We start from the raw sequence: 21,199 nt of genomic DNA on the forward strand, positions 1-21,199 counted from the left end.
ATGAAATTAATGAAAGAAACTAGAACGAGGCACGATATACTGGGAACTCCTGTCTAATTGATAGGCCAACGCGAATGGACTTGGTAAAATAGGAAAGATATTGGAATGAAACTGGAAGAAAATTGGAGTGATTGGGTCTAATCAAATGAAAAATGAAAAAAAAAACCACAAAACTCACAACAGTTTCAAAAACTTTTATAGCTTTTAATCTGACAAGCATGCAGCTTGTCATTACAGCTCAAGAGCGGACCGTTAAGTTACGCAAGTATTTTCCCCCAAACATGATGTGAAGGTTTCATCGTACATATAATTTTTTAAAGGGTTACCCAGAAGAAACAGATAATTGTAAAGGAAACACTCTCATGAGTTGCATGTTGAAAATATATACAACTATACTTAACAATAGATTTATGAAATGATCGGAAGATAATTCTGTTCTAAATGATGTATACACTGTTTGGATTTAGGCAAGGTGTGGAACATTAAACGCTATTTTTTCACTTCAAAGTATCATTGAGAAGCATCTTTCGAATAATAAAAAAACTATATTGCTGTTTTGAAGACTATCGGAAGGCATTTGATAGTGTTAATAGAAATTTTCCTTTTGAAAAGAACAAATAGTCCTCCAAGGTCAGACATTGTCTCCTCTTTTTTTTTCTTTATATTTGAATAGTTTTGACAATTCACATATTATGTCAAATTGTAAAGATATCATACTCCAAGGAGTATCACTGTTTTTGAGGATGTATGCTGCTGACATGGTTTTATTATCTGAATCTCCAGAGGGCTTACAAAACATGCTTGATACACTTCATGAATATTGTAATGACTGGAAACTAACAGTAAATGTGTGTAAAACAAATATAGTGGATTTTAAAAAGCTGGACGTTTGAACCTAGAAACGTTTGGTGGTTGTATAAAAAGGTGGAGGTTAAAATTGTTAATCAATTTACTTATTTAGGGCTAACACTATCATATGAACATATGAATAAGTAACAGTTGAAAATCAACCAGCCGTTGATTTTATTCTTTTATTTTTTTAGCAAATCACAGTTACAAGTCTATACAGACATAACCACAGATATGAAAGTTGACAACAATATACGAAAGCATCAATACAAAAAATAAATTAATTTTATAGTAGGTTGAAATCAAATTTTTAAAAACCTACTGTCCACTCCATATTAAGATCAAATGTCAATGGTATTATTTACTACAGTTTTGCACCAAATCGCCAGAATTTAAAATCCCGACTACAGAACTCCAGGACAACAATTTTGCGATGTTCAGTCGAGCTAGGGTTTAATGATTATTCGTTCTCAGTTATTTTTTTAAGTTTATTCATTAACTGTTTGTAGGTAATTTTAATTACTAAACACTTGTTAATATAACTTTTTTAAAGCTTTCTATTTAGTTTAATGCATACCAGTCTACCATTAATGAGAAAAAAACTTAATGACATTTTTTTCATTGTAGCTTACATTCATTGCCAATTCTTGGCTTATTTTGTTAATCAAAGTAAAATTAAAGTAAAGATAAGCTAGAACTTTAGTTAGAGGATAATTGTTTTCGCATAATACGCGTTTATTAATTTTTGCTTTTATTGAAGAATGTTATTGAAGATTATTAAGAGTAATTATACAACATGTAAATATATCATTTTGAAGAAAAAAAAGCAAATGTGTTTAAAAGTATTTTATTTAGTATGCACGTCAAACCATTTATGCGTCTACGCAAGAGAGCAAAACTATATGAAAAAAAATAACATCATAGCCTGGTGACATCTGTATAAGATTCCTCTATTGACTCTCCTTTAGCTTGTGTTTTATTGTGCGAGTCATTCCGGGTCGTGCATTTACAATTCATGACTCTTTTGTTCAAGAAAAAAGCTATAAATATTGCAGTTCCTTGCAAACTGTTGATTATTGAAGAGATATACGAGAACGTTGAAAAAGGAAGAAAGCCATCGATAATCTGAAGAGCCCATGCTATCCCAGTAATTGTGAATAAACGACAAAAAATTCCAAATTCATTCCTAACAGATTGATTTCCGGGAATATTGGGAACGCGTTTTATGGAAATAATGGTTCTAACAAAGAAAAGTAAACTGCAGATGCAGATCACACCAATAGGTATGATGAAGGAGGCTAATCGTGAATAAGGATTGTCAATAAAACACCTCCTGTTTCCATACCCAATATCTCCATTGCCAGAGACCTGCCAAGATATTATAATATTTAAAACGACTACAACGCATGGAGAAATAGTAATAAAAGCTATGTATACTCTAAGGATCTTATTAAAGCCGTCGCTTGTATTTATGTTTGAAAATTGAAAAATTCGATACATATGAAAAGAACTCACCATCATTGAAGAAAACGACATCAGCCAAAAATAATGAAGGGCTATTCCAAACCCAACACATGCCATTTTTTGTGGTGTTCCAAATTTACTTAACTGAAAAACTGTCAGAGTAAGACCCAGCGAGAGTATCAATAACATATTAATTTTCCCCGGCACTGTTCTCAAATCTTTTTTAAAAACATAAATTAGAAATGAAATCAATAAACACAGAATGGAAATAACATTTAGAATTAGCGTTAGTTTTGAAAGAAGGAATTCAGACTCTTGATTTGAAAAAAGTGCGACTGTGTTGGTTTCAATGTCAAGGTCTTCAACACAGATTCTTGCTGATCCATCAGGAAGAGTTACAAACAAGTCTTGATCATAGATCTTATCTATGCCAAATACAGTTAATTTTCCCGACTGTTTATCTAAATGATATTCATCAAAATCAAGTAAAACTTGAACGCAAGTCAATTGTTTAGAGATCCAAACAGTTTGATATTTTTGTCTATTTGCTACGACTTGATATTTAACAAATTCTGGTAGAGTACAACGCGAGAAATATTCGGCAAGATATAGTTTATATGGATTAAAATGTAAGTTGCTTATGCGTTTAGTGAAAGAAAATTGAAGATACAAGGTTTCATTTCTAGAAATCATCATCTTGGTTGTAAATGCAATTAAGAGCATCTCAAAATTAACTCTCTGCACAGCGCGTTTGATAAATAAACCTACAGATCGTCGCGATAGAAGCAAATGGTCGTATGTGGTAGATACTACCCAAAATAGGTTTTTAGCAATATCCCTATTTGATTGGTCATATCTATCACATGTCAAAAGGTCGTAACTGTAGCTGCATTTGTTAATGAGGAATACCAAGTACAATTTTGTCGTATGTGAAAATAGTTTAATATTTGTAATAAGAATAAGGTCGTAACTCCATTTTCTACAGAAGCAAAAGGTCATAAGTGGCACATACGACAATTTCAGTTACAGAAACTACCTAAGGTATTTGCAGTAGTAGGTCTTATATACCACTTATGACCTTTAAAAACTTTTAAGGGATTTAAAAAACTATTTCTGAATTATATGTTAGTATATATTTGGTAATATTGTGATGTTCTTATTAATATCTGTCTGAAATAAGCATCCAATAAACCAGTTATTTACCTACACCATGCTTAATAGTCAGTCCATGTCAGAATCCAGAGATTGACGGATGTGTATGACTGCAGCAACATTGGTAAGCAAATATTTTCTATTTTATTACATTATATCTTGCACACTTCATAAATATAAAATCACAAATAGAATTATAATGTATTTGTATAAGAATTTTGACAATTATTAAGTTCTGAACCATAGGGATTTGATTTAAATGTGCCTGTAAACACTATAAAATATAAAAAGGTCGTAAGTGCAATCATAATTACTATAATAGACAATTAACAGAAAAGCTTTTTTAAAAGACTTAATTTAAATGATAACATATTTCCCCTTCATAATTATTGCAATTGTGAAATAATTGCAAATCAAAGCATTTTGAAATCCATGAAACCAAAGCATAATTTTGCTATGATTTTTTTTTTTCAGAAGGGTCATATCTACCACATACGACATCATTCAGATGACAGATTGTATCTACTGTCAAAGACTTTCTGTAGTTTTGAGAGAATTGGAGGCTCAGCAGGAGATAGTATTGAGCAATTATACCTTTGCTTGTACAACTCTAAGAGAACAGGTATTTCAACCCTATATATCAACTGAAATAAAGTTGATGTGGGCCAGTCATGTACTGAACGACAAAATGAGACTTGATGCACTCTGTGATAGGATAAAATATTGGAACAAAGCAGTTAAAGAACACGTAGAGTCTGGTCACCTTGCACAAAATTTTTGAAATGGCAGGTCCTGAAAGAGATTTCGACAGTGATGAGGATCTCATACTATGTCAAGCTTTCCAAGGGGAAAGTGATGTTTCAGATAGCGATGATATACCCTTGGCAAAATACAGAAAAATTTTAAATAAACATGTTCAAAAGAAGAAAAAGAAAACCTATACGGGTAATAAAAAATCTTTAGAAATAACAAAAGTGATAACAGAGTCATTGAATAATACAAAAGAAAAGATTGTGGCAAAAGATGATGCACACAAAAGCACACAAAAGTACAAACGTGAGAAAGACAATAATGTACCAACAAAGGTCACAAAAGACAATTTAGAATCAACAAGCAACACCTCAGAAAATTTATTGTCGACAGAGAAAATATTATTTAACACAGTATCAACAGATGAAACACAAATCAGCACTGTGTCTTCAAAAGACTCCCAAAACAATATTTCACAAACAAAAGATAAACAAGACAAACGTGCGTCAAAACAATGCACACAAGTTAGTCTTCAGACCAGAAAAGAAAACATAGTGTCGAGAAAAGACAACCAAGATAACACAGAGTCAACAAAGGGTACACAAAACAATATGATATTAGAGATAACTCAAGACAACAAAGTTGTTTTAGAGGGGATACAAGAGAACACAGCTGGTATAGAGGACATACAAGGAAACATGACAATAACAGAGTGTATGCAGGAGAACGCAAACTTAACAGAGAGCACACAAGAAAACACAGTTGTAACAGATGGTACAAAGGAGAACGCAGTTGACGTAGAATGCATACAAGGTGATGCAAACGTAACACAGAACACACAAGAAAACACAATTGTAACATATGTTACAAAAGAGAACGCAATTGAAGCAGAATGCACACAAGGTGATGCAAACGTAACACAGAACACACAAGAAAACACAGTTGTAACAGATGTTACAAAAGAGAACGCAGTTGAAGCAGAATGCACACAAGGTGATGCAAACGTAACACAGAACACACAAGAAAACACAGTTGTAACAGATGTTACAAAAGAGAACGCAGTTGAAGCAGAATGCACACAAGGTGATGCAAACGTAACACAGAACACACAAGAAAACACAGCTGTAACAGATGTTACAAAAGAGAACGCAGTTGAAGCAGAATGCACACAAGGTGATGCAAACGAAACACAGACCAAACAAGAAAACACAGTTGTAACAGGTGGTACAAGGAAGAACAAATTTGAAACAGAGGGTACGCAAGAAAATGTTGTAGAAAGCATGGATACACAATATAGTGCAGTCGTAATAGGAGGCACACAAGAGAACACAGTTATAACAGAGGACACACGAGAAAATGCAGCCGTAAGAAAGGGCATAAAGGAAAACCCTATTGTAAGTGACTGTATCAAAGAGAACATAACGGACATACAAAACAAAGAAGTAGCAACAGAGGGCTCACAAGAAGAGACAGTTGTGTTAGAGCGTACAGAAGAGAATACAGTTGTAACAGAAGGTGTCAAAAACAATACAATTCCAAACAAAGGCACTAAAAAACAAAGATTGCAAACTGTTCACCAAAAAAGCAAGATAGTAGAAGGTGCACATGATAACACAATTTCAATTAAGGAGATACACAATACTAGTGATACTGTTTCCACAGAAAGCTCACAAGACGATACAATATCCACAGAAAGCCTGAATACTTCTTTATCAGCAGAGCAACTAGACCAAATACTAAACGCCCTTGGTGGCATTCCCTGCAATGAAGTTATAGTTGAGCTCACATCTATTAATGCAGGAAACGATGAAATTAATTTGTCAGAATCTGAAAACTCTGTGCCAGTTGATGGTACGCAAGGTGCAGAAAGTCAGAGGACTGGAAGGTACCCAACCAGGGTCACTCTGAAATCTAAAACTCAGCATGATAGTAGTTCTGATCAATTTGATGATTCCTCAGATGAGTATGTACCTCCAAAGAGCCACAAGAGAAAAAGATTAACTTATGATTCTTCCTCTGACAGTTCAAGCTCCTCAAGGGAAAGGAAAACTAAATGTAGAAAGAAGAAGAAAAAGAAGAGCGATGCATGTAAAGAGGCAGACGGACAGAAACATGAAAAAAATAACAACAACAGTCTTAATGAATCTTCAAGTGTTTCTTGTCAAGTTAAATCTAGAAGAAAGCAAAGGAATCCTTCTGAATGGCAAAGAAACAAAACGAAACTACTTCGAAACAAAGGAAAAAAATACACAAACAAGAAAGGCAAAGTAATTCCTGAAAAAACACCAAAAGAAATAACTTGTAAATGCAAGTACAAATGTTTGAACAAAATTGCACACAACAAAATATCAGAAATATTTCAAAGTTACTGGAATTTGAGCTATGATCGACAAAGAGATTTTATAAGATGCAATGCAATTATGACTGAAAAGCGTAGAAAGACAAAAAAACCAGAAGAGGAGTCAAGAAGAAAACACACCATTCACTACTATCTGCCTATAGATGAATGTAAGGTAGAGGTGTGCAAAAAGACATTTTTAGGAATATTAGACATTGGAGAAAAAACAGTCACATATACATTAAACAAGAAAAAGAACCCCTTCACTTCCACTGATAATAGGGGGAAACATGTTCCAAAAAATAAAATTTCAGAGAAAGACAAAGATCCTATCAGGGAACACATTCGTTCTTTTCCGAAAACAGAATCACATTACTGTAGAAAATCAACCCAGAGAGAATATTTGGACAGCTCTCTCTCCATTAGGAAAATGTACAATCTGTACATAGAAAAATGCAAAGAGGACCACAATGATGCACAAAAGTTCTGGCTTTATGATAAAATTTTTGCCACTGAGTTCAACTTGGGGTTTCATAAACCCAAAAAGGATGTATGCTCATTTTGTGATGCATATGGAAAAATGTCTGAGAAAGAAAAACAGGAAAATAGGAATGAATTTGAAAAGCATCAGCAACGAAAGCAGGAAGCCAGAATGCAAAAGCAGGAAGATAAGCAAAGATCGATGGAAAATGAAATGATCAAAACTATAAACTTTGATTTGCAGAAGGTACTCGTTACCCCCAAGGCTCAAATTAATGAACTGTACTACAGCAGAAAACTTGCAACTTACAACTTTACTATATTTGATGTTGTATCGAAAGAAACTGTCTGTAATATGTGGTGGGAAACCATAGCAAAGCGGGGAAGTTGTGAAATAGCTTCCTGTCTCCTAGATTACAACAAAAGTGTTGGGTCTATTGATGAACTAGTGTACTATTCAGACAGTTGCACTGGCCAGCAAAGAAATCTGCCATTTAGTGGAATGTGTCTCTACTCTGTGGTTAATTTCCCAATTCAAAAAATAACACACAATTATTTTGAAAGAGGACACTCACAGATGGAAGGAGATTCTGTACATGCCACTATTGAAAGATCAACAAAACATTCAGATATGTTTTCCCCAAGTGATTGGATGGTTGGTGTCCGCAATGCTAAAGTAAACCCACCTAGGTATGTAGTGAAGGAGATTGGAAATAGGGATGTTATGAATTTCAAAGAGCTTACAGATGATTGTATAGGCAACAGGAACCGTGCAGAAGATGGATCAATAATGAAATGGAATAATATTCATTCATTCCAGTATCGAAAGGAAGAGCCAAACAAGATATTCTTCAAATACGAAATCAGTCAGCGAGAGTATAATTCCATTGATATTCGAAGTGGACGAAGAGGGGCGAAACTTAAGAACATGAAAAATTATCATCTGAAACCTCTTTACTCTTCCTTAGTCCCAATCTCAGATGCCAAATTCAAAGACTTAATGGGTTTGTGCAAGAAAAATGTAATTCCCCGTGTTCATCATGATTTCTACTCCCAGCTCCCTCATAAGGGAAGTGTCTGCAATTCGTTGGAGGAACCTGATGAAAATGACGACTCAGATTGACATTTCTTCCATAAAGCTTATGACACCCAGAGACTCTTTTTGGTTTTTTATTTTTGTTTGTTTTTTATGTTAAGTTTTGCCAAGTAGCATTTCATTATACCGTTTCAATTTAAGTGTACAGGAACCCATTTTTTATGCAAATTGACACACTGTAATGAAAAAAGAATTTTATAACAATTTTGCTTGTTATACAGTGCTTAATTTTCCAGATGTTGATGCTTCAAATCGTAATAAACGGTCTTAACAAAGAATTTAACGATGAACAAAAATGCATAATTATAAATGATGTTTTCCTATATCAGCAAACGTCAGAACTCTGAAATTTTATGAATTTACAATTTCTTTGTCTAAAATTTATGTTTTACCTTCTTTTTATTGCCATTGTTTTTGTGCCGAAATATTAAACTTAATGTTCCTTTCTTTTAAAAATACATTCTTGTACCAATAAAAGGGTTGTTTTGGTAAGTAAATCTTAATAGTTACACTTTGTTTTGTTTTTAAATAACTATAATTTTAAAAAAAACCACATATCCAAACTTTACCTGTCCTTTGAGTGACATGATCAGTCTTATAATGCAAAAAAACCAATGTCACTTAAAGCATAATTCACTTAAGTTTAATGATATCAAAATGCAAAAAGGTAGTATATGGAAGTTACTGCCTTAATTTACGTAAAAAGTAACACTACACCTAAAAGGCAAAAGGTTGTATGTGTAAAAATTGAATAAAAAACAAATATAAAACAATGTTTTTATTTTTTTTGTTACGATCTAAATACATTAAGTTATTATGTACAACATTGGAGAGTTTAAAAGAGAAGTTTAAGTCTTTCAAGTAAAGAAACAGTTTTTTGCGTTTTTCTCTGTTATTTGAAATCAATGGACGCCTATACATACGACCTTTTGCCTCTATGGCGACGAGATACACTACCTGAAAACTGCTGAGAAGATAACATTTGATTTTTTTTAAAGCAAGTCTGGTCTATTTGAACAAACAAATACTCTATTGAATCTGAACCGATCTGAAGCTCGGACGATATTGTTTGTTTGATTTCTTTTGATATGATGACTAATAAATCGTAAACTGGCAATAAAGAGGACACGTTTCCTTGGTAGTCTAATGTTGAGAAATATCCCAAGTTTTTCGAGACGGTGAAGAGTGCTCGGCATGTTCCATTATGTAAATACTTCCCAGGATAACAGGTCAAGTTTCGACATTGGTTCTGTAAAACACAAAGATTATCTGCACGTGCATTCACGTATGAAAATCAAAAATAATGATATCATGTAGGATATAAGAACTAAGGAATAAAAACTCACCAATTTTGAGATGTATGCTTGTGTTGATTTGCATTTAGGTGATGCGTTTTCAGAAAGAACCTCATCATGTTCAGAATACACAAACAAATTTCTGTAGATCGGATACCATTTCAGACTTTTTAACGAAAACGGAGGAGATATAGCAGTGTTATTTGCAGAACAAGAACGTTGAAAATACATGGTGTTGCAAAGTTTACAAAATATATTCTTATAAAGCGAATAAAAGTCAATTTGCGGGAAAAACTCACAGCCAATTACATTCAGTTCATCGTACAAAAAATGTCCTTCAGTAAAGAAACAACCGGAAACAGTAAGTATATCTTTAGTGACTTCCGGATTGCATATTGCACAAAATGCATTCTTTTGAGGACGCTTACACTTTGTGTATTCGGTTTCAACATGTGAAGTGTATTCATTAAAAGTCAAAAAGGAAACGTTTTCACAAGCATATTTTATTTCAGGATCCTCAACCCGCCATTTTCCAGTGGAATTACATTTTCCATTATATCTAACATTTCCTGAATGATTACACATAACTGTTTTATGTTTATACGAACTCGGTATATACGTCACGTTACAATAGGTTTCAATGATGGTTTTGATTAGATGATTCACCGTTAAAAAGTTCCTGTGCTCAATAAATTTATCACAATACATTTCAATGTCCCATGGTTCTCCCAATTCAAAGCTAGGTCGATTCGGCGGTTTATTACACATATAACAAAACATATTCAAATAGGAAATGCCTGTATTTCTATCAAGTACTGGATGGGAAGAAAGTATAGTGCTGTTTCCCCCTTGTCGACATAATTTCTCCAAATACACCGGGTACCGAAACTGCATGAAACATCCATTAGTTACAAGGTATTCAGGCCCAGAGTAACTCCTTTTGAAATACTCGCCAGCTAACGCTTTAGAATCGATGCATCCTGTTGGATATTGTAATACAAAGTCTTCACAACAATCATCAAAAAGAAAGCACGAAGGGTGACAGCTGCAGGGAATAAAAAGACTTGAAAGTTTTTCTGGAATGCTATAATTTTTGCATACTCCGACATATTTTTTCATTGAAAACAATTTATATATTAAGTTTGTCATGTTGAGGGTCTGAATTTTTTCCATCATTTTATGTTCGGATTTAGGAATGGCGTTTATTACAAATTTAAAATAGTCTTTGAGAAAATTGTACATTTCTATAGTTGTGTAGTAAATGTTATTTTTATTTGTATTTATTAGAACTTCGATCTTTACGCTCGCAGATGCATCTACGTAACTGTCCCTCATATTTTCGGGAGCATTGCAAATTCGGCAAAATATGTTTTTGAATGGTAGTGTACCTTCATTCAATCCAAATCTGGAGCAAGCTTGCTTAATTCTGTTATCAAAGAAGTTCCATAGTCCGGTAACATTACACTGTGTAATTACTCCTCCTTCGTAGAAAGTCGGATTGCACATTCTACAGTACGAGTTTTTAAATAAGGTATCGTTATTGACGTACACTGATTGGCAAGCATTTAAAATATCATCATCTCTTGTTTTCCAGAATCCGGTCTTGTTACATGAATTAAAATGATAAAAATGTCGATGGAAGCAGTTAAACGCAGGTTTGTCTTCGTGTGGTACAAACTGCATGACACACCTCTTTTCGATTCCACTATCGATAACTTCTTTGAATGACGATAAAAAGTTGATATCCAGAAATTCTTTACATTTAATGTCCAGATTCCAGAATTGATAGGATGTTTCATCGTGGCATTGTGCACAAAATCTATTAGCGTACGTTAGATTAGTTAAATTGCTAGTCACTGGTGGATACTTTAGTTTATTCAGATTCTCATATTTATGTTCACACATTTTTGCCTTGACTTGTTCAGTTCCGTAAGGACAATTTTTAATGGTAAGAAAAAAGGATCTCTGATGTCGACTCTCATCTTGTGTGGCATAAACAAAGGTCACATTATCACAGACTAGGCCGCTGAGGGAAAAGTATTTGTCCGGACAACAATCGCCTCTACCAAAACAAGAATTGTCACAAAAACAATTGGGACACAGTTTGTGGCTGTTCGGCATATTTTGCATATCTAGATCTTTGAAGTTGAAACGAGTTATATTGCAAATGCCCGCCGGTCCACACATGGTTAGTTGATGCATCATTAGGTTTGTAAGATTGAAGGACAACGAATTGGAAAATCGTGTTATGATAGAAAAATGGATGCAGATCAGTATGGCGAGAATCCTCATTTTGCCCTCTGTTAGTCTGAAATCAAAACATCAATTGAAATTGTAGATACTTGTTTACATATGCAACGGTTTAACTACTTATTTAACCTTTGAAAATCTCATTTAATTAAAAAAAAATGAATAAATTTGTATCTACTTCAAAAAAGTGAATAATCACGTTACTGACTTAATACACCAAAAAATAATATAAGAAGCAATAGTAATATTTCTACCAAGATTCTAATGCAAAAAAAACCGAAACATTTATTTTGAAATACTTCACAACAAAAGTATCTTCCCTTTTTTCATTGTTTTGACACTAAATGAAAACTGAATGCACTGTAAACTACATAGGCGTCGGAATCCCCCCTCCCCCCCCCCAAAAAAAAAAAACAAAAAAAAAAAAACAAACAAAAACAAACAAACAAACAAAAACAAAACAAAACGGAATAGGATTTTCATGACTTTGGGATTTATTTATTTTTTTATTCATTTTTTTTTTTGCTAGTCAAGATTTCTGATGGTTAGTCTAGTGCCCCCCCCCCCCCTTTCAATTTGCTTCCGATGCCACTGAACTATCTGTGTCATCTTGCATTACACTTGCAAGTCATTGAACCATCGATTAAGGAGGAGAAATGGAATATCTTTGAATATTGTCCATATTAATGAAAATGAATCGGGAGATTTTGCTGCTGCCCGAAAAAAGTGCAAATTTATGAATGTAACTAAACTGAGTGATATATCCTTATTTTGTTATTTCGTAACTAATTAACATTGATGTTGTCTGATATTTTTTTCTGTGGAATAAAAATTAATTGTGGCTGGCTTTAATAGTTTCTAATATTTACTCAATTCTGTGATACGTTATATTTAAAATTTCTTGATGCGAGTTGTTTATTTCTTTTAATTTGCTGATAAATAATGTTATGATATTTTACCTTTTGACCCAGAAAAGGTAAAACAGGATATATCGGATTTGTTTTAAAATCCAATGATTATATATTTATAATTAGCAAAAAAAAAAAATACTAAGTGATATATGAATCCTGAAAGGAAAATTCATTGATTAGAGTGAAATGCAGCACAATAAATAATGTATGTAAATTGTAATAAATATTGACAGCTTTTGATTTATTTAAGTATCATTCTTTATGCATGGCGCTTGCAGATAAGATAAGCAACAGAACTGTAAAGGTTTATACCGACAATCAAAACGTAGTTAAAATTGTAAAATCAGGAAGCATGAAAAAAGATCTCCACGATATTGCCTGTAAAATTTTCTTCTTTTGTATTAAGAATCAAATAACATTAGAGGTAGAATGGATTCCTAGAGATCAAAACAATGAAGCTGATTGTTATAGCAAAATTTTTGATTTTGACGATTGGTCTGTTTCAGATGTTGTTTTTAATTTTTTCAGTCAAAAGTGGGGACCTTTTGATATAGATCTTTTTGCAGATTGTAAAAACAATAAGGTAAATAAGTTCTTTAGCAAATTTTGGACGCCAGGTACTTCAGGGGTCGACGCATTTGCTTTTGATTGGAAGCTGTATAATTCTTGGATTGTTCCACCTGTTCATTTGATAGCAGATACTATAAGACATCTAGAATTATGCACAGCGCAAGGTACGTTAGTTGTTCCAAAATGGACATCGGCTCATTTTTGGCCTCTGTTGGTTAACTCTGATGGAAAATTTAAAACATTTGTTATTGGTTATATATGTGGAATATGTCAAACCAAGAAATTTTTTCATCGCAGGATCACATAAAGAAAGTGCGTTTGCTGGAGTCAAATTTTTATCGAATGTTTTAGTTCTGAACATTAATTTCAAATCTATTTAACATTATAGTTTCGGATTTACAAACTTCTACTTACTAACAATTGCATGCATAGAAGTAAGAACTGACTATGTTCTAGAGTTTGTGTTAAATTTTGAAATTTAGCCTGTCGGCCTAAATTTGACTGTACTTGTGCCATTTAGTGCACGGCGGAGAGCCACACGATCATATATATATATATATATATATATATATATATATATATATATATATATATATATATATATATATATATATATATATATATATATATATATATATATATATATATATATATATATTGAATGTGTAGTACAGGCTGAGAGTCTGTTTATGTTATGTGCGGCTGAGAGCCAGATTGTTTGTTTTTTACGGCTGAGAGCCTGATTTCTGTTGAGTTGGCTGAGAGTCATCTTTTGTATGTAATGTATGGCTGAGAGCCTGTACATAATTTGGGCTGAGAGCCTTGAGATTAATCACGTATATTTTATAACATTGATTATCATTCGAGTTATTTGTTAGTTAATAAATTGTTAAATTGACTTTTGAATTTTATTATTTCAGATATTCAACCATTCACATTGGGCCGAATTGCGAAATCATGGAGAGGGCGACATGGCAGCGCTGGCTAGAAACATACCACGTTTAATCGATGCTTTTAAATCCAATGCAACCTTGCGTAAATATAAGTCTTATTTTTCGAAATTTGAAAGTTGGTGTTCTATAAACAAGTTATCATCTTTACCAGCTACGCCTGCTACTGTTTCTCTCTTCATTTCGCATCTTGTTCAGTGTAAATCCTCTTCATCAGTTCTTAGTTCCGTGTTTTACGCAGTGCAGTGGTATCACGATAAAAATCTGTTTCCAAATCCATGTTCGGACAAACTTGTTAAACTTACTTTTGAAGGAGCCTTGCGCACTCTCTCTAAAACTTCGATAAACAAAAAACAACCCATCACTTCTAATATCATATCAAAAGTTTTTAGTGCTAAGAACAATGTGGCTGATTTATCTCATCTACGAACTAGATTGTTGTTTGTTCTTGGTTTTGCCGGATTTTTCAGAGCTGGAGAGTTGTGCAATATTAGAAGATCGGACATCACTTTTTGTGACACTCACATGGAAATAAAAATAAGATGTTCCAAGACTGATGTTTACAGAAGGGGTAATATTGTGTATATTGCAAAAACCAATTCAAATCTTTGTCCTGTTCAATGTCTTCAAGATTACCTTAGTCTGGCCGGTATGCAATTAAACTCCGATCTGTTTATATTCCGGTCACTAAGGTACTTTAAACAGTCGAACACCCATAAACTTGCAAGATCTAACAAATCATTGTCTTATACTTGCATCAGAGAACTTATTTTGAATGCATTTAAGGAAGTAGGAGAAGATCCCTCGAAGTTTGGAGTTCATTCCTTGAGATCTGGTGGAGCCACGGCCGCTGCTAATTTGGATATTCCGGACAGACTGTTTAAAGCGCATGGCAGATGGAGAAGTGAAACGGCAAAAGACGGTTATATTCAAGACAATATTGAAAAAGTCCTGTCAGTTTCAAAAAATTTGGGTTTATAAAATTAATATACAATTAAATTTCATATGCAATATTATTTTACTCTTACTGACGTTTGTTCTTCGAATTTGGCTAATGTTGTCACCTCCTTCATTATGCGTTTGTTTCGTTTATTTATATGATTATGAACTTGAAATAATTTATGTTCGGCTCAGCGAAGCGAAAGAGAACATAAATATATTTCTTTTCGTTTCCATATAAAATTTTTAAAAATTGGTTAGTACATTTGAGGCTCGATCCCGGTGCCTTTGGGTTTAGGTGCCGCGCTCAGGCTGTCTTGACTATTCGGTGTTCAATTTGTACCGCGTTTTTATATAAGTAACGGTTACCTTGGGAGTTAATATTAGAGCTGGGAACTATTTTCTTATAATGAGTTATTCGGTTCTTGTGGTATTTAAACCCAGGACCAAGGCTCTATTGCCATTCGACAACTTAGCTACGACCACTTAGTCGCAAAATTGCTGATGTTTTTCTTTTTTCTCGTTTTTTAAAAGATAGATGATCTCGATGTCCTGCTTTTGGCAAGAATATCTTTTTAGGATGCAGTACTTTTTGCGGTGGATACTTTATATTCGGGGCTGGCTGTTCCATGGATGAAACCAAATTTACTTGTATATAAAAACGATAATAAATTTGGCTAATGTTGTCACCATATTTATTTGTAACTATTCATGGGAATATCGCATATTACATTGTAATTCTTATGACAATTGTATTTTAAAAATCGTCTTTTATTCTTTATACCCGTGGTAAGGCTTCAACAAGTTGGTTTGATTATGTATCATGTAGCAACAATTCGTCATATCATCTAACCAACATCAAAAAGGGTCAAATGTGCGAACTATTTCCCTACGATCAGAGAGAGAGAGAGAGAGAGAGAGAGAGAGAGAGAGAGAGAGAGAGAGAGAGAGAGAGAGAGAGGGGGGGGGGGCGCAGTCAACCACTCACTACTATGGTACTGTAACTACTATTAGTATTTAAAAACTCTTTACTTTTTTTCACTGTTCATATTCGGGATTCAAACGTCAGCCCCTTTCACAACTGGCACAATTTAGCAAAAGCTTAAAAATATTCGTGCCGAAAAATTCCGTTAATATTAATTTTATAATTATTTTAAAAATGATTAAAATTTAATTCAATGTGGTCATGTGTCTATATGGTTCTACAGGTCGTGAGTACGAATCCCCGCCAGGCAGACATAGAGTTCCAATACAGTATAGTGAATTTTGCTGTGCTGTATATGTATTTTTATTTCAGCAATTCAAGTGCATTTTCAAGAAGATTGTATAGGAAATTGTATACTCTAGTATTTTGCAGAAATGCCTGGTAAGGTACCTTAATTTTTTTGCAAGAAAGCTTGTCAAAATAGTAGTAAATCATCAACAAATTCCTGGAAAAAGTTATATAAAATTGAGGAACGTGGCGGCTGACTTAAGTGTCATTTTTTCCTTGTTCAAAGTGTCTCTCTATATTTCTCATTCAAGAAAAGATCAGAAAAATGTCAGTTTTTGGCTGATTCTGATAAAATAACGTCACCTCTGTTCATATAAGAATAAATAGTTGAAACAGAACTGTCATGTACATTTTATCAAATCTCTTGTAAAACAAAAACAGCATAAATTTTATGCAACTGAAACACTTTTGAAAACGATAAATTATGGAGGCCAAATTTGACTCCTATCATATGTAACACTTTGAAAGGGTGCATTCTTTTACATGTTATCTCTGTTATATTGAAAATTGAAAAATTTATTTCAAAAGATATTACAAACAATTGTTCTTCTAATAAGTTTTTAAACAACGAAAACGTATCCTAATTTTTTGGTTTACCTTTTAGCATCTTCGCTAGCCAAGGGTTTTCGGTCCACTTTGCTCCCCATAAATATATATGGGGAGCAAAGTGGACCGAAAACCCTTGGCTAGCGAAGATGACCTTTTAGAGGTTATTCGTAAAATCATAAAATGTTAAGATAATCAGTGATAACGAGTACCTACCGATTTTCTGTTTTAATATTTGCACATTATTAAACTAACCGATACCAAAGTCTATGTCTTGCACAAAATTTAGTATAAAATTATTAGAAATGTAAAAAAATAAATTTAACTGAAATATCTTTTGCTATCCAATAAAAAAGGGGGCAAAATTAATTAAACTATTTGTAGGATTTTCGTTTTAAAACTTGTGAAAAATTTTCAGTCTTATAAATTTTTGTTAAAGTTAAGGTTATTTTAAAACTGATTACATACCTTTTTCCTAAATCACATAATCCAATAATCTTATCGTGCGTCGTTAGTTCCTGTGTTTAAACACACAGCAGAGATATACAATTGAAAATGTTTATATAAACCAATATGCATCAATAAGTGTAACCATGGAGTGTTCTCCATTTATTATTAAAGTCCCATTTTGATAGTTCCGATAATTTCAAAAATTAAAACTGTACAGTGGCGTCGGAAGCAAATTGAAAGTTGGGGGGGGGGGGGGGCTAGACTAATCCTCAGAAATCTTGGCAACCAAAAAAAAAAAACCTAACTTCCAAAATCATTAAATCCAAAAAAAATTCCAGCATCTCAATATCTCCATCTTTTCAAGGTACATTTAGGAATATTATCTATTATATAATATTATGAGGGCTACCCACGAATACCACGAAAATTAAGTCACCTCGAATTTTAGTGATTCCACAGTAGTTTAAAAAATTCCTACCTGTATATATGTTTGTCTGTTTCTTCATCTCTGGTGTGAAGAATACCCATATAATATACCAATCAATGCTATGTCCGTACATCATTTATGTTTTTTATACATAAAAAATGCTTCAATTTTTAAAAAATAATATTTGCAAAAAATATTTCATGATTAAAAAGTTGAAATATTTCCTATCCATCGTAATAATGCTATATGTAAAAGAGGACTTACCATAAGCTACATATAATCAAAGTTGCAGTTAAAGTTTTATAAAATTACAATCCCATTTTAAAGTTAAAATAGCAAAGCTTTATTAAAAGTATCGTACTTCGAATGGTCATCCAATGTTTGAATGGCAGTTGTCCAATCACAAGCAAGGAATAAAGAGCTCGTGTTTACATGTCATGAAGGCAAAAAATAACCTTGCCCATTTAACCACCCGTCGGACTTTCTTTTCGCTCGACCATCTCTCAGATATGTCGATAGCTGCAATTATGAAATTCTTAATCCAACATTCTGGACATCATGGAACAGCAGGTGATAGTTATTTATATAGAAACAACAACGGCTCTCAGTTCGAATCTACTGTTCGGTGATGTATAACACAGTTATCATGTAGTTACTAAAAAATAATACAAAGCATTAACTCAACAGACAGGGAATCAGGCAATTCACTTGTTAAATTTTGGCAAGAGAATTTTCATTGACAGCTAAAAATATATTCTATGTTTAGTTCATTATTATTCTTTTCATTGAACCATGAAGCCTTTGAATTGATTTATATTAACAGCATGATCGACATCCGAATTTTTGATGAGAAAGATAATATTACAACATTTCGTTATCAACCAATATCTACCCAAAGACATTACTTTTATGCTATTTTGGTGTTTAAAACATTTTGTTTGAAAAACTCGTCATTTTCACTGACCAGATTACGGAAGTGTCAACAAAAATATGTCATTGCCTCGACAAAATACATCGCCGAGCAGATAACAATCAACAAAGATCGAATAACTCTCCCACTGCTTCTCTTTTGTGGAAGAACAAACAACAGCGGTATAAAGACGCATAAACAATATGTTCAAATTATTAAAATGCCGTAAGTTATTATTATTTAACTGACCAATAAAAGACATAGAAGTTTCCGTCGATTAAATAATTCATAGTTATTGTCGAGGAAAACATAACAAAGCCACAAAATATGTAGTATGGACAGTCTCTCTCTCTCTCTCTCTCTCTCTCTCTCTCTCTCTCTCTCTCTCTCTCTCTCTCTCTCTCTTCAGTAACAATATATGTATTTGAACATAACACAAGTCAGTCGGAACATTGCTCGGCTTTTTTCGTCAATTCGAGAAAAAAATCATTCAAGGGGACTGTATATGCATTTAAAGGCTTGGATCGGGTTAGTTTGTTTGTCTGTAAGATGAACAATATACTTTGTGCATGACGCCACTGCGCATCCAACAGGTGGTGGTCAGTTGCAAGGCGGAATAGGCGGAAGTTTAGATCCTACCTGTCCATGATTAATGATACACTGAACTTCTATGCGTAAAGTTCTATGCTTATTTTAGTAGGGTTTAATTCAAAGGCGCCTGTTTCGAGTTTAGAATGCTTTCTATAATATGATTGGGTCCAGCCAAAGGATATTGGAAAGAAAGAGGGAATTATTAGAATGCCTTTAAAGATACGACCTTGATCATTTAGTTGAGTTCAGACAAGACAGACAGACAATCAAAGCTTGAATCGAAAAAATACTATTGCAGGTAAACTGACTGCATGGTGGAGGCAAACAAAACAAAATAATAAAATTATTTTTAATGAGCAGCGATATACAAACGTATATATGCAAAAACCACTAACCAATTTCCGCACTACCTAATATATTAATTAAGCAATATGGGAATCATTAGTTGTTGGCGAAAGAAATGCAAAGATTCCATCAACGCTCAATGAATTAAAAGGATTTACCACTGTCAGAACTCCAAACTTTATGATTATCAGCACTAGCTATAGTTTATTTTGAAGAGAGAGAGAGAGAGAGAGAGAGAGAGAGAGAGAGAGAGAGAGAGAGAGAGAGAGAGAGAGAGAGAGAGAGAGAGAGTATATGCTTAGACCCTGTCATTTCCCCCCTTACCCTGCTTATTCAAAAGTTAAGTTTTTTTAAATCTCAATTATCAATAAGACTGTTCTTTGACTCAGGTTGGAAAAAATGTTCCCTTAAAATACATGTCAAATAAATTGCATTTTCACTATCCAGTATCCCATCACTATCTCTTACCCTGTCATTGTCCAATATCACATCACTATTCCTTCCCTTGTCATTATTCTGTATCCTATCACTATCCCTTACCCTGTCACTATCCTGTACCCCATCACTATCACTTTCCCTGTCACTATCCTGCATCCCATCACTATCCCTAAATCTGTCCCTATCCTGCATCCCATCACTATCCCTAAACCTGTAACTATCATGCATTCCATCACTTTCCCTGTCACTACCCTGCATCCCATCAATATCCCTAAACTTGTCAGCATCCTGCATTCCATCGCTATCACTTTCCCTGTCACTATCCTGCATCCCATCACTATCCCTAAACCTGTCAGCATCCTGCATTCCATCGCTATCACTTTCCCTGTCACTATCCTGCATCCCATCACTATCCCTAAATCTGTCCCTATCCTGCATCCCATCACTATCCCTAAACCTGTAACTATCATGCATTCCATCACTTTCCCTGTCACTACCCTGCATCCCATCAATATCCCTAAATCTGTCACTATCCTGCATTCCATCGCTATCACTTTCCCTGTCACTATCCTGTATCCCATCACTATCACTTTCCCTGTCACTATCCTGTACCCCATCACTATCCCTAAACTTGTCAGCATCCTGCATTCCATCGCTATCACTTTCCCTGTCACTATCCTGCATCCCATCACTATCCCTAAACCTGTAACTATCCTGTATCCCATCACTATCACTTTCCCTGTCACTATCCTGTACCCCATCACTATCCCTAAACTTGTCAGCATCCTGCATTCCATCGCTATCACTTTCCCTGTCACTATCCTGTACCCCATCACTATCCCTAAACCTGTCACTATCCTGCATCCGATCACTATCCCTTACCCTGTCCCCCATCACTATCCCTAACCTTGTCACTATTCTGTATCCCATCACCATTCTGAACCGTCGCTATCATGTATTTCATTATTCGCACCCTGTCATTATTGCGTTCATGGTCGTAACAGAAGAGATTTACAATTTTTTGAAAATAAAAGCTGAGCCAAAATTTTAGTACGTCTATTTAAAATATACAAGTCAGTCAGAGAAGTTACAAATTTTATAGTCTGTTTACTCATATTGGAAAAACGTCATATATGTTACTGGTTACTATTAAATCTGCTTGAATTTGAAAGCAG

The 21,199-nt window shown here is 33.9% G+C and overlaps 2 protein-coding genes across 2 annotated transcripts; both read right to left on the minus strand.

Moving 5' to 3' along the window:
- Positions 1-1,026: 1,026 nt before the first annotated feature.
- Positions 1,027-11,725, minus strand: LOC128161651 (uncharacterized). Its single transcript, XM_052824971.1, has 3 exons — positions 9,476-11,725; positions 9,080-9,378; positions 1,027-3,085 (listed from the first exon to the last, which is right to left on the minus strand). The coding sequence occupies exons 1-3, from the start codon at positions 11,714-11,716 to the stop codon at positions 1,768-1,770; spliced, it is 3,858 nt and encodes a 1,285-aa protein (XP_052680931.1). The 5' UTR covers positions 11,717-11,725; the 3' UTR covers positions 1,027-1,767.
- Positions 11,726-13,880: 2,155 nt separating this feature from the next.
- LOC128160770 (clumping factor A-like) lies at positions 13,881-20,960 on the minus strand. Its single transcript, XM_052824103.1, has 2 exons — positions 20,055-20,960; positions 13,881-13,976 (listed from the first exon to the last, which is right to left on the minus strand). The coding sequence occupies exons 1-2, from the start codon at positions 20,958-20,960 to the stop codon at positions 13,881-13,883; spliced, it is 1,002 nt and encodes a 333-aa protein (XP_052680063.1).
- Between the last annotated feature and the right edge of the window lie 239 nt (positions 20,961-21,199).

This window comes from Crassostrea angulata, chromosome 8, assembly GCF_025612915.1.
Source record: "Crassostrea angulata isolate pt1a10 chromosome 8, ASM2561291v2, whole genome shotgun sequence".
Taxonomy (NCBI): Eukaryota; Metazoa; Mollusca; class Bivalvia; order Ostreida; family Ostreidae; genus Magallana; species Magallana angulata.

What these genes read in the sequence shown, in the direction of transcription:
- LOC128160770 (XM_052824103.1), bottom strand. Translation starts at nt 20,960, where the DNA reads ATGGTGATGGGATACAGAATAGTGACAAGGTTAGGGATAGTGATGGGG. An exon ending in TGATATTGGACAATGACAGG is followed by an intron (nt 13,977 to 20,054) that starts GTAAGAGATAGT and finishes ATTAATCTCAAG; the next exon opens with GCTCTCAGCCCAAATTATGT.
- LOC128161651 (XM_052824971.1), bottom strand. Translation starts at nt 11,716, where the DNA reads ATGAGGATTCTCGCCATACTGATCTGCATCCATTTTTCTATCATAACA. An exon ending in AAGCATACATCTCAAAATTG is followed by an intron (nt 9,379 to 9,475) that starts GTGAGTTTTTAT and finishes TGTGTTTTACAG; the next exon opens with AACCAATGTCGAAACTTGAC. An exon ending in CAGCAGTTTTCAGGTAGTGT is followed by an intron (nt 3,086 to 9,079) that starts ATCTCGTCGCCA and finishes TCTATCGCGACG; the next exon opens with ATCTGTAGGTTTATTTATCA.